General features: G+C 33.8%; 1 protein-coding gene across 3 annotated transcripts in view; it reads left to right on the top strand.

Annotated features, from left to right (window-relative positions):
• The window catches only part of LOC130902529 (disintegrin and metalloproteinase domain-containing protein 11), a 750052-nt gene that overhangs the window by 522981 nt on the left and 212415 nt on the right, over positions 1 to 14656 (top strand). For all 3 annotated transcript variants that reach the window (XM_057814747.1, XM_057814746.1, XM_057814748.1), the window contains exon 4: positions 223 to 288. In XM_057814747.1, the coding sequence (XP_057670730.1) occupies positions 223 to 288 (66 nt within the window). The remainder of the gene's footprint in view (positions 1 to 222; positions 289 to 14656) is intronic.

The raw sequence follows: 14656 nt of genomic DNA, 5'->3' as shown, positions 1-14656 counted from the left end.
AGAATCAGCATGAGCAACCGTAGAAATATACAGGGAGTATCCAGAAGAAATCGTTTGAAGTATCAATGCTACACTCTGGATATACAGGGCTCTTCAAAACTATAAGATTCCTAATCGGCATAAAGAATACTATAAATGTCTTTTTGTATTCTCAAAATTAATGAGAATAGGTGGGAGTCAAAATATGCTGAGAAATATAACTGATATAAGTATTCTTTTCAGAGAGGTCAGGGCAGTGACAGCAGCACATCATCTTCTGGATTTTCCGGAAGGGGTCGTCAAACTAAAGTAAGTAATTCATTTTCTGCCACGAATTTTATGAACGTGAACCTTTTATAATAAAATTTCCCGTTCCAGTTGACTTTTTAATATAAACTGAAATATTTTTATTTCACGAAGACTATTGTTAATAAAGAGAAATGAAAGCGCACGGCCCAACAAACACTCAAAGGACGTATTGCTTTTTTCTTTTATTCCTATGGAGACAATTATTTGTCCTTTTCATAAAAATATTTAACGAGGAACAAAATAAAAACAATGTATAATTTTACTCACCAAATTTCATTACTTTTTGTGTATTGTGAGAAAGACGGATAATAATTTTTTTTTTCAGAAATTTAATTGTAATAAAATTGTGAAACGAGAAAATTAAATGAAAGAACCATTTATACACTAAAATGGCATTCAATACACTGGCATTCAATACAAAATACAAATTAATACAGGGTCAGAAGTTATTTGTGTATCGACGGCCATAAATCTGTGAAATTTCTATAATAAATAAATGAAAGTGGCTAGTATTTATATTGCTTCATTGTTTATCAAAATATTCTCCATTTTGCATGCGTTTGAACCAATCGTCGAAACATTTTTTCCATTCCGATTGATATACTTCCAAAACATGTGATTTGAACTAATGAACCGCTTCTTCGAGTGTAGTAAAACGTGAACCTCGCGATTTATTTTTGATATGTATTTTTGGGTGCCAAACAAGGACTGCACGGTGGATGATCCATCAATCTGATGTTATAATCAAAAAAGGTTTTCGTTTGAACTGATGTATAGAAGCTCGCATTGTCGTGGCGGAGAATGATTCGTCTTCTACGATTGGTTTTCCTCATTATGGCAGACAAATGCTGGTGAACCATCCAGAATTGACCGTTCTACGTTGCTCTCAAGAAGCGGTGGTAACATGTCCAGTTATACCGAAAAAACAGGCGATCATTTGCTTTATGCGCGAACAACTTTTGCTGGATTCGGCTCGTCTTGAGAGACCTAGACAGTCGATTGTTGTTTTGTTTTAGATTCATATGAATAGATCCATGATTCATTCTATGGAAGTCTATGGAAGCGTTTCAGGATTTCCTTGCGCCAATCGACACGAGTTTTTTTATGATACCCAACGCGGACAAATCTTCTTGACAGCCAAATGTTCATGCAATATCAAATGTAGGCGAGTGGAGCTAATGACCAAGTATAACTCAATTTAATAGTATGTCACATCAATGTTTTCTGGCAAAACAGCCTATTACCGTGCCAAATACGGTGGCTACCAACTCTCGTAAAGCTAAACATATGTTAATGATCGGATTTGACGGAAACATCGCACATAGTCTCACGATTAACGGATACTTTACATACAGCTCAACCCACTATATATTAAAGTTTCCTAAGCATTTCCAATGGTCCAGTTGAGAAATTAACTACTGTAGCTTCTTAATTGAATTGGGCTTTAATTATTTCTTTTCACACAAGTTCGAAAGGCTTGGTGCGTTTGAGTTTGCAGTGTCGTTGATTATCGAAAAGATAGAAAATTGCTCTGATAGCAACATTATGACAACATTAGAAGAAAGAATGAATCTATAGAGTGAGTTTTTGTTCGCAAGGGTCTGGTGATACGGCCGGTATTATGGTTGTATTTACATTGTTGTCAGATCTTTCGTTTTTTTGGAAAAATAATGTATTTGGTTATTTCAAAACGATCACCCGCTTTGCGAAATCCGTGAAAAATACTTATTATTTTTCTTCTAATGTTCCCTATACATTAATGCCATAATTGTGAAGCTATAGCTTTATTTGAGTTATCTCCGCCGAGGTTAAAATAATACATTTAGGTGGCTTTGATTGTTACAATAACAAATTTAACGTTTAAATAAATTATTATTGTTGAAGTTTATTGGAAGTCACAATGAATCTTTTATCTGAAAAAGAATGAATTGAAATTTTAATGATATTAGGTTATGGTGATAGGCGTAGAAGTCAACAAGAAACGTGTAATATCTTTAATAATATATATCCTATCCGAAATCCCATAACAAGATTTCCTGTCAGTATATTGGTAACGAAACTGGTTCAGTAAAAGATTTATTGAAATCTTCAGATGTTTGTATCCTGTTAGAAGATGATCCACACTTGAGTACTAGACAAATATTAAGGAAACGTCGCAAATATTCGTAATGAAAATTTATGATCATAAATTCTATCCATACAAAGTAACGTTGATTAAAGAGTTGTCAGATGACGATTTTGATAGACGCGGACCTGCTGATGGAAAAATGTTACAACCAAAATGATCCAAATTTTTTAAGTAATGTTATGTTTTGCCACTTCTTGTAATAAGGGAAACGTAAATCGACAAGATTGTAGATACTGGTCACGTAAGAATCATCGTTGGATGCGTGAATCCCAACCCAATATTCCGAAAAACTGAATGTATGGGCGGGAATTATGGGCGACAAAATAATTGGTCCCTTTTTCATTGAGGGTAACTCAAATGGTCCGAAGTATTTAGAATATTCAAATTAAACGAATTTATTCAATCGTAGCCATCTAAATGTACAATATTTATTATAACTTTGGTGGATATATTATAAATGTGGGAAAAATCTGACAATAATGTAGATACCACCATAATATCACCCTTTTTTGAGGTGTTCCATATATAAAACTCACTCTGTATAAGTTAGACGATAAGCATGGAATGCTAAATGAACTTCATGCGAGAAATCTGTCCATTATCTGCAAAGAAATGAATTTTCTAATCGATGCAAATGTAAAAAGTCATTCCTTATTTTTTACTCAGCATGTCGAGGAGTTTGTAAAAATAAATAAAAATTATGACTTTTGTTGTTTTCAAGTATCATTGATGTCCTCAATTCATGCGAATAAAATTGATTTTAAATATTTTATTGAATGTATTAATCTTTAAAAAGTTCTGCCCAATATTTCCATTGATCTCTTTTTTTCTTTCATGGCTAGTGGGCTTGAAATTCAATTAATAAAATCAAATTACTTCATATGACAAACTAAATTGAAGTAAAAATGTTATTTATGACAATATTATTATAATTTGTAATATAATTTTTACGATAATTATTAATGTTGTTATTACTTGTTGTATTACTTCATTCAAGATTTAGAAGATATCATATGAAATTTATTGGTGGTTAATGTGATTAATTCTATATCATCCATCACGATATCTAAAATTAGTAGACCTTATAAATAATTACTGGAAAGTACAGGGTGTCAACTACTTCAGTTGGAAAAAAACTCCATTATACTTATTTTTGTATGTATTTATTGGTATTTGTTGAAAGATGAGAAACAAAACTTTACGACATTGTTTAAATGGTGGCCATCACGTTGACGACACTTCTCAATCTGTTTGCGTACATCTTCAAAAACTTTTTGAAGAAATGGTCAAGGAATACTCCTGATCTTTTCTTCAATATTGTTTCCTAAATCTGTCAAATTTCGTGGATTATTCTCCTTGACTACGCTCTTAAGATGACCTCACCAGATAAAATCAGGTGGGGTCGAGTCAGGGCTCCGAGGTGGCCATCAATATCACCTCTCCGTGAAATCACCTTTTCTGAAAACAACTCGTCCAATGCAGCTAAAGAGTTGTTAGTGGTTGCAGTTGAGGCCCGAAAATATTATTTTGATATAGAGTGTAGAAGTTACAGTCACTGCATATCCTCTGTTATCTCCATAGCGACCCACACGGTGACTTTTGGGCTATGCAACAGGCGTTATCATCGTTATCATTGCGTAACTTTAAACTTGCACATGAGCATTTGTTTCTATATACAATATATACATATATATTGAATTCCTTCAGTTTATCTTTCACTCTGTTAATAATTGTGTTAGGTCTTCTATTCTTCATTTTTAAGATATTTTAATATAACCATTACACGTTAGATTTAATGCAGTTTCCCCACTCCAAGCTGAAGTAACCTAAATTGCTTTCATTCGAAGGGATACCATTCGAACTCTGTATCAATCCAGGTACTCTAATTATCTCACTCAAGCGCGGATCCAGGGGAGTCATGACACCCTCCTCCCTAAACCCTAATTAATATCCATTCCGATATGTGCATATTAGCATAGTTTAATTTTTTATAAATTACTTTGGTAAAATTGTCTTTGTCTGTAGTCCTTAGACCCTTAGTCCATCCCCTTCAAATACCTAATAAGATGTAGTTTTGAGTTAGAATTGATAGACTGTAATGGAGAACTACCCTAAACAAAACTACAATATACAGTATACTGACTGACGTTGTGATATATGATTCAAAGTCGATGAGGAATTGAGGTTGTTTAAAGTGAAAATTGCGTGAAATTCGTCATTATGCTGTCAAAAAGAAAGTAATTAACTTATATTTTGTGGGTAAAAGACTTAAAATGCCATGTCTTTGGGTGAGGACTCGTCCTAATACTAATGACCTCCCTTTGTCAAGACCTTGTATCCATCTTTGACCTTGACATCATGCCTGCTTTAAAATCTATTTGTTTACTTTAGAAGTGCTTGGCTTATGTATCACATTTTTCCAGTTTGTTATTGACTACTTGTTTCAGGAATTGTTTGCCTTTTTTGCTTTTAACTCCAATCCACTCAGTTTTTTGGTTAATTTTTATTGAGATTGAGAGGTTGACTGGGCAAACATAATATGATTATTTAATTAGATTTAACAAACTATTAATTTTTATTCGTTGTGTGTTTTGTGATGTTTTAAGGCGAAAATCTCATATTTTTACCAGAGAGGTTGACCGGGTAATCATGATATGATGATTTAATTAGACTGTGCAAACTGAATTATATGAAAGGCCCGTCGAGTACTAATAGGATTTAACTTGACATTAGACTTTCTAAGTACAAAAAATCACGGATCCACTGAAGAAAAATAAATGCATTTCGATATAGGCAGATTTTTGTACCATAAACAATAAAGACTCAGATGGAAAATCATCCTCCCACTGTCGTTTGTTTTATTTATTAGTCTTCAATGTAACCACAGGCAGTGAAAAGTTACCCACGACTTTAAACCAAACTACCAAACTAACTGTTTCCATTTTGGTGAATTTTAACGTCGAAGTAGCTTTGGACCCTTCTTTGGCAAGTTCTTCGCCTGTTCTATTGTGAACTGGGAGACATTTAATAGGTTTATAAAATGACGAATATTTTACCACAATACCAAATAATTCAAAATCGCCTTCCATTTCCTTTAAGTTGCTATAGCTATGGAGACATCTTCTGATTTATGAATAGACATAACTGGATTACAGCTTAAAATTTGAATGAGCTAATCGCAACCAGCTATTCCAATTCATTTATCAAACTTTTGTTTTATTCTTAGCTGTTCTGAGAATTGAAAAAAATTGGTTAACGGAAAACGGTTTTGCCTAGGCAGAACGTGTCGTCCTAGCCTCTTCATTATCTCTTCCAAACACACTGCTCCGACTTATGCTTTCCTTTTGAAAATTTCTGGTTTTAATTCTACGTTCTAAGATCTCATGTGGTACGTTGAATTCAATAAATACTCGACGAACAAAACTATTTTCAACACTTTTGCCTGTGACATAACATTATATAAAATCATTAGAAATATTTTGGTAAACGTAAGAAATATCCTAATAGTAGTAAATATCGTTCGTTTAAAAACACACTGTATATATCTTATTATGATTAGAATGTTATCAATAAACACCAAACAAGTTTCAAAGAAAACTTTCTAATGTTCTTTCTCTAACCAGGGCGTTTTTATCACAAAACAAAGTCATTCTTCAAAGTGTATTAGGAAGAAAAAGTCAATATTGTAATCACACTGTTGATGTACGACTAAATAACCCAATTATCATCTCCGAAGGCCAAAAGTAATGTCAAAATTTCCATCTAATTATATATAACCCATTATTTGTAGTTTATAAATCATCTATTATATTTCTACTTCTATAAATCTCGATTGGACCCAATAAATATCCTTCAAACTTCGCTCCTGTATACGGATGTAGTTTCATAGCCTGCTTGGCGAACTCGAAATCTAAATCTAAATTATCCACAAGTTTCCATGGCGCACAGTTTCCTTCCACAGTTGCCATTGAAACTGACTTGATTTCTCGTGATGAATCAAGTTTGCCATTCAAACTACTGATTATAAGCACAGCACGTTGAAATTAGATATTGATGTAAACTATGTGGATATGACGTATCAACTAATTTATAGTTTCTATAAGTTTGAAAGTGCAACAGAACTCTTGAAAATGAAAATACGAGATTATAAGCGATTGGTGCATCCAGCTATGTTAGATATAAAGTTTGTACTAGCATTGTCAATTTCCCCCCTACTGCTTAACAATTTTTATTTTTGTTCCATCAAAGATTTCCATTCCGGAATTTTCATCAAGTCACGGAGCACCCTGTATTTCTACGTTGATATTCGAATAAATAACATTTCAACATGTATATTCATTAATTTAATTAATCAATACTGTGCTTTTAGTTGAATTATTAATTATGCAGTTTCGTTGCACTGGTTTTAATTAAAATAATTTGCACGTGGTGAACAATTGTTAATGCGGTGTTATTAATGCTTATTCAATTATATTGACGTGCCTTATTCTATCAATTCGATACATTTAGGAATTCTAGTCCCCTACTTCTTGTTTACGAAGTATAAAATAACGCAACGGCTTGATTAAATACAATGGAGCATTGTAGCTTCAAAAATTTGATCCGGCTGTAAATTCTATTCAATCAGCAATATCTAAACGTTTTTCAGTCTGTACAAATCATATTAAAGCAACAATCAATAAGATAAATTGTTATACTATTACTTATTATGATATATTTTGAAAAAGTTGGGAGTTCCCCTACTAAATCATAAAGTTGTTTTTCATATGTTAACACGTTCAGTCCCAACCAAAACTGACAAACTTTCCCCTGGGCCAAAAAGATTTTTACACTTCATGTAGGGTGTGGATCCAAGGAAAAATGAAGAGAAAATGTTAATTATCTAGATTAAGTTACAGTCCTCCGATACTGTTAAAATTTTAGTATGTTATTTATCAATTTAGTCTAGTAAATCTATCAATATTTGTTCTCTTTTTGATTCGTGTTTTACCATGAAAAAGATAAAATTCTATGAATTTTTGTGTATTGCTGTTTATTGATTGATATTCTATCAATATTCTTAGTTAAAATTGGTGGTTAGCTTAGGTTAGGCTAGACATGCGAAGCTAAACTATGATGTATAAATTAATCTTCTTTTTATGGAATTTCAAAGTTGAAAAACTATGTGAAGGAATGATTTCCGCGCCCTACTTCTATACATCAAATTTTTCAGCATAATTTTCTCTATAACATACTAAAATTTTAACGAGATCGGAGGGGTGTAACCCAATCTAGATAATTACCGAGAAACTTTATTTTAAATAAAAAGTTTCAGAAAATGATGTTTTTTGGGTGCGGTCAATATGCCCTCTCTGGATACCAGAAAAAGTTTACTGCTAAAATATTCCCCAGGATCCAGAACGGTCCTATTGATCGCACACAGGAAACATTATTTTTTGGACTTTTCAATCGAAATAAATCTTTTCATTATATTTCTTCAAAACTACATCCTACAAACAATAGAAAACCACAATTTTGGTTGTTTTTTTTATCATTTGAACAATGATCTACGTTTTAATTTGAAATGTACAAATATGTGTTTTGGAAAATATCATATGAGATCAAAGATAATGCTTTTGGGTGAGGTAATACTTAGTTATCTGCGTTTATTTTAAGTTAAGAAACTTAGAAATATGCACGATAGACAATACGAAGTGAGGAAAATGTGTCTCCAGGTGGAAGTGGTTTGTGTTGAGGAGATTATGATTCCTTAATATGTCAATACATTTCAAACAAAATAAACAAATACGGCAAAAAAATTTTCAAACTTTGCTGTAGAGCGGGATACACTTGGAATATGAAATTTTATACCAGGAAAGAAAGAGAAGAGGTTATGTCTGTATACACAAATATTGTGCTAAGTCTGGTAAAACATCTTCTTGGCGAAAAAATAGGAAAGGGGTAGTCATTTCCTATAGACGTTGTACAAAAGAAGCTCAAGAAACATGAAATTTCAAGCAAAGAAAACGAAAGAGAAATAACGATATTAAAATGGAAGGATAAGCTTTCTATAAAGCATACTGTTATAACAGTCAGGTCGACTAGAACAGAAGCAAATCTTACAACACTTCTTTGAGAAGAACATTGAAATGGTATAGAAAAATTGTTATTATTTGTTATGTGTTATGCCCAAATTCTTTATAAAAAAAATAACAAAAAAGATTAAAGTAATTACTGATTTTCAAAGCAGTGGAGCAGAGAAGTTACTGAAGAAAGAAATTACGCCGCCAACGCCAAAACCAAAAAAAAACTCATTAACCAGTGAAGAAATAAAGTTCAAGTCACAAAAAGAGGAGATATTTTGTAGGATACAGCAGGAAAAAATAAAAATCATTGGAAAATCAAAAGTAGAAACGGGATTAATTTTTGCAGTATTTGTTTTGGAAAACCACATTATTAAAATCCTTGTTTTTGTTAAGAAGGAATTAAAAATACTAGAAAAAATCAAATAGACCAATGTTTCGAGGGCCTAGGGTGGTCCAAACAAACTGTAAAACACATTTAAATACATTCCCTAGTGCCGTGAAGCAGGTTCGGAGTGAAATATCTCGTGGAGTTCATAGGATTGATCTGGGCTGTGGGGAAAGTTCCTTTGCGGACGTATGGACCGCACCAAAGTTCAACGTGTTAAAATTTCTACGCCTCTATTTATACATGTCGTAACTTGTTGAAAATCAATTAGTTTATTGAAGATGCAATAAATAGTGCGATGAATATAAAATTCGTGTATTCTCAAGACATTATTGGAAACTAAGCAGCCGCTGCAACAAGAAAATATGTAAAATAGAAGGAGAAGACACAGTTAATGGTACAGCTTTGATTCGATCATTTTAATAGTTGAGATTTGACGCTTGAATATCGTTCGCGCTTATGTCTACCACTTGCTTGAGATATTGAGATTACCAGATGACAGCTAAGGTCTATAAAATTCCTAAAATAAAGGTATTAATAAGTGCAATAAATTTGGTCGAACTAGTGCAGAAACGGACTCTGAGCACTAACTCTGCTCCGGATCTTGTTTTCGCTGTAGATCTCGTGGTGGACAGCTGCTGGTTATTCGATGCTCTTCCAAATATGAAGGCTGCTACCGGTATTTTCCTCCTAACAAACCGCTGTTGCTGCGGAAATTCAAGTCAAGACTCTGAAAAATATTTCTACATATAACGATATTCCTTAGTTGTAATTTCGCTGCTTTGACGAATTTTTATCCTCGAGGAACATTTTCTTAACATCACGAATCAAATTTACTGAATTGATATAAGTATCAATGACTACGAAGCGTGTTTTTTTTTTCAGCTTTTTAAACTGTTATTTGATTGTTTCAAACAAACTCTCTTTGTATTACCACAGACACCTAAAACTGGAGCAACTAAATGTTCTTATTCCACAGAAAATGTGACAAAAAAAAAGTGAGTCATTTATGTACTGAAAAATAATAAAAAATCATATTATATTATTAAGATGCTGATAGACTGAAAGTCACAACATGTTTTGGAAATGGTAGACAAGGGCAGCTTTTCTTCAATACAGAGGTCGGTATAAGTCAGGCAATGCTCTGGAGCCTGCTTGGGGTGTGGGTATCTGAGTGAGTAGGTATCCATCCAAAGGACAACAATCAGACACTCTCAAACATCCGTCATGCAGGTTGGAGCTTCGTGCAGAAGTACCTTAAAGTTCATTTTGGAGAATGGGAGGACCTTCTCAAGGACCGCGTTTTTGCAATAGGACCACAAACCCTTCCCGACCTCCAAATTGCAATAGAAGAATAATTTAAGTAATTGAAAATCTTAGCGAGCAGCTTGACATGCATTGATAAAGATGGGCATCAATTTGAACACGCAACCCTTATTCCAACCTTATTATTTGTCTACAACTAATTGTCTAATTCCGAAATCTGAAACAACCATTTACTATTTGCAATCTATGGAATTAACAATAAGCAGATAGTTGGAGCAATTTATTTTGTAGGAAGATTGTCAAGTGACAATTTCTTTTCACTTCAAAAACTATGAGGGGAAAGTACACAACAGAGCTTCCATTAGAGGTTGAGCCAATGCGTTGGAATGAATTTCAATGCGGCGAATAGGATATATAACTCAATTTGAAAAAATTACAAGCAATAACCTTATTGGATACACACCATGGAGCATTCACAAGCATTCTAAGTATTTTTGCCTAAAATCTTTCTATAATTGGTATACTTGAGTTGGATGCAGTGCCCCATAGTTGAATATCATTACCTCAGGTGAACTTTATGACCTTGTATAGTAGCCGCTAGTTATAGATTGTTAATTCGATCTATTAACCAGTACAGTTCACTGAGTATCAATCAGGCCCAATTGCTTTCTTTTGCTTAGTATGTGTGTTCTAAAGGATAATCGTCGGTTCAGATCAATTCCAAGGTATTTTGCTGCAAGAAATGCTTATTTAATATAATTGTTGGTCAGACCCTTCTCCTCCACAAACAAAGTTTGTTTGCAAAGTTAAAAGAAAACAACTGGGTCCTGATGAGTTGCTGGACCCTATATAAGATAGAGAGGGAAGTTTTTCCTAATTTTGTATAGTAGTCCTTCGTAGCAGGTCGAATGAATGGGCGCTATATAAAAATGTAGTCGAAAAAAGTTAGTTACACTTGTTTTTGATTCTAGTGACTTGCTCTATGGAAGTATCTGCCCCAATTAAAGTTGGTAAACGTGAATACAAGTACTACAAATCATTTTTGTAGGATTAATCACACAATAATACCGAGACATGAGTCCTCCCAATGCTATCAATAACTCCTTTTTTGGTAATCTCTTTAAAGAGGTCAGTTTCCATAAATGTAGACATCTTTACTAATCAAAACTAATATTGGGATTTTGTCAGATGAAAATGAAGTTTTTGGTTAAAAAATCCTAACTACCAGCATGAGAAATAGTTATTGTTTTCTCCACGAGCAAGAATTATATCAGTTTAGCGGTTCGAACTTCTTATTTTCCTTTGGGTCAGAATATATGATGTATATTCTCATACTTAGCAGCATATCTTGTGCTCTACTTTCTGTAAATGGATTCGAGAAGTTTCCTTTTCTCAATATGAACATGAAAATAATAGTAGTTGATTTGAAAACGCTCTGATACAATGTCATCACACTATAAATGATTTTTCTTAATGGCTCTGTGACCTAGATTCTGCTTATCGTACAAAAAAAAAGTTTCAGCCACAGAAAAAAAATTAATTCAACTCACATGTTAGATCCTACTCTTAATGAAGCTTATGAAAGAACTTGAAGCGAAATTAGTGTTGACAAAGGAGGCAAATTATAAGCATTTTCGTAAGGGGACTTGGCGGAAATGTAGACGCGAGTATATTTGGAACAGCGGTTTTTTAAATATATGCCATAGAGAAAGACTCTTCAAAGAACTACAGCATCATAATTACAAGAACAAAAGTTTCATTTATAATGCACGTAGGAAGAATGGCCTGCTTTTAAGCAATTGTTCACATGACCGGATTAAGGAAATGAATTAGTTGAATCAATAAAGAAATTAGATATTATTTCATTTTAAGAAAGAAATTTATATAATATTATTTATGAAGCAATTTACTAAACAAAAACCTTGTAAATATTTTGTCGATAGTTGATATTTTGATAATAGTGTCACAACTAGAAACTATCATATTTATCATTCTCTCTTATCACAGAGTTTATAAATACTACGAGGGAGATTCGAATATGATCGAGACAAACGTTCTAGCCTCTCCGGAAGCTTTTTAATACCGATATCGAGAAATTTCTTGGACAAATCGGACTAGCATGTGCTCACAAATTACTTTTTCTCTTCGTCGACGCTGGACCTCCGAGGGCTTCTTTCAGTGATCCAAATATGTGGTAGTTTCAGGTTGATGAATCCGGATTATAAGGGAGATGTTCTATTATCTCCCACCCCAGTTCTAATATTGTATCGCGCTAAAATGCTGTTAACGGTTTCGGTTAGAGTGGCATCTTCCCAAATAATGGAAATATTTTTAGCGAAGATGAGTTTCCACCATTAATTTTTATAAACTTCCCAAATCCACAAGCTGTCGAACTGGAAAAAGATCGCCCAGAGCAAGCATAATGTCCAATCATCATCATCATGATCAAGCCTTTCAATCCCATGTGGATTACGGCTGTCACTTTTAGCGCTTTAAATCCTTTTTTTATGAGGATTACTCCTCGTTGTCTAGTTTTTATTTTCGTTATAGTTTGTCGTTTGCTGTGGCTGCTTATGTTATTATTTTCCATTGTTTTCGGTTCCGGTTCTTATGTCCTCCTCTATTTCGTTTCTCCAAGTTTTTCTCGGCCTGCTCCTTCTCCTTGGCCACAATGGGATTCATTGCGTTATTCTTTTGATCATTTCAATTAGTTTTCTTCTCATTATGTGCCTGGCTCAGTTGAGCCTTTTTGCTTTTATGTATCTCACTATATTCTCCTTCCTCAATTCTTTCTCTATTTCTCCGTTTTTCTTTGCTCTTCTTTCTCCTTCCTGTGTTATGTTTGGGCCTGTTATAGTTCTCATTATCCTTCTTTCTAATTCTTTTTCTTCTCTTTTGTTTATTACTGTTGTATTTATCGCATATGTGATTACTGGTCTTATTAGGGTTTTGTGCATTTTTATTTTGTTTTGTTTGGTTATGTTTTTGTTTTTTGGTAGGTTTTTGTTTCGTCCATAGGCTCTATCCTCTCTCTGGTTGTTTGTCCCAACGTTATTCCTAGATAGTTAAAGGTCGATACTGTTTGAAAATTTTATTTGCTAGTTTTTAGTTGGTTTGCTCTTTGCTCTGGTTTTCCTCCTATTTTCATATATTTTGTTTTTTCTGCAACTATTTCCAGTCCGTAATATAATGATGTCTAATACTGAAACTAATTCCACTTCTTCTACCTCAACCAGTCAAGCTGAATCTGATCATGGTGTATATAACAATGAAAATGAGATGGCGGATCCAACACATATTCTGAAACTAATATAAGAAATAGAGAAGCTGCTGTTCTAACAGACATCCCTGAAAAGAACGCATTAGAAGACGAAGGAAATGAAACTGCTGGAAAAAATGAAAAGCCATAAATGGTAATAGATAAAAAAGTAAAGAAGAGAGTTTAAAAGAAGTACTCCAGTCAATTGAGGAAAGCAACGCTGTTGATTATTTCTGTATAATTTTTTACGAAGCTTATTCTGAAAACTTACCAAAGAAACATGGATACAGTGAAAGAAATAGGTGCACCAGGTACTAGTCTAGCTCTCGTTCATGTGACATTCAACTCATGATTTGGCTAGACATTCGAAGTGCTCGATTTACTTTAGATCTTTGTTCAACTCACCTCACCTATGTAGTACGTTGAACATACTTTACCCTTTGATTTTAAGCAGCTGTAGCACTTAAATTCGAAATGTGGGAAATCAATTACTATGGACACTTTTACAAACGGATAAATTCGTAATCGTTCAGTATGCATATCAACCCAATAATACTTATCGTTGACGAGCTATAACCGCTTGAGTAAAAAAGTGCTCAATAATCATCACCCTACCTATTATTCACCTCATTTCTGAAATTGTATCGAGCGTGAGTCGCGAGGTATCGTTCGTCGTGCTGGAATGCTTCTCCATTTCTAGCGATAAGCTGTATTTCTAGAAGATTGGAGGAGTATACAGCATTTATGAAACTTTCTGAGTGTAGAAAGTCAACTTACATCACTCCTTTAGTCCAAGAAGAAGTTTACACAATCTTACCATCGTACTTGGTTGTTTCCGCTTCCTCCTTCTTCCTCGACTCATTAGACAACACCTCTGAGTTATCTCTCTCCTGAGAGTGATAGTGTACTCATGTTACATTTGTATGTGAAATTCGCGTCCAAAATCGTCCTCCTCCCCTTGTATTGCCTGAGCAAGCGGCGACAAACTTCCCAATGCATGAATTTTTGCTCGGTAGTTTAGAAACCCATTGTGCCATTATTTGGCGACATTGAATGTGTTCGTGGATGATAGACTTTACTCCATCAATATTAATGCCGAGTTCAGCCGCAATTTTTTGACCGTTTGATAATTCAAAATGAGTTGTTCTACGCAACCTATTTAGATACATACTTACTCAGGCACTATTTACCGAATTGATATCGTTTACGCCAAGGAATTTCCGTGTTACTTTTTCATACCAAAAACCGAATGACAATAAATTGCT

Source organism: Diorhabda carinulata, chromosome X (genome assembly GCF_026250575.1).
Source record: "Diorhabda carinulata isolate Delta chromosome X, icDioCari1.1, whole genome shotgun sequence".
NCBI classification, from domain to species: Eukaryota; Metazoa; Arthropoda; class Insecta; order Coleoptera; family Chrysomelidae; genus Diorhabda; species Diorhabda carinulata.
Note: the sequence above shows the minus strand (reverse complement) of the source record. Positions and strands in the feature narration are given on the sequence as shown.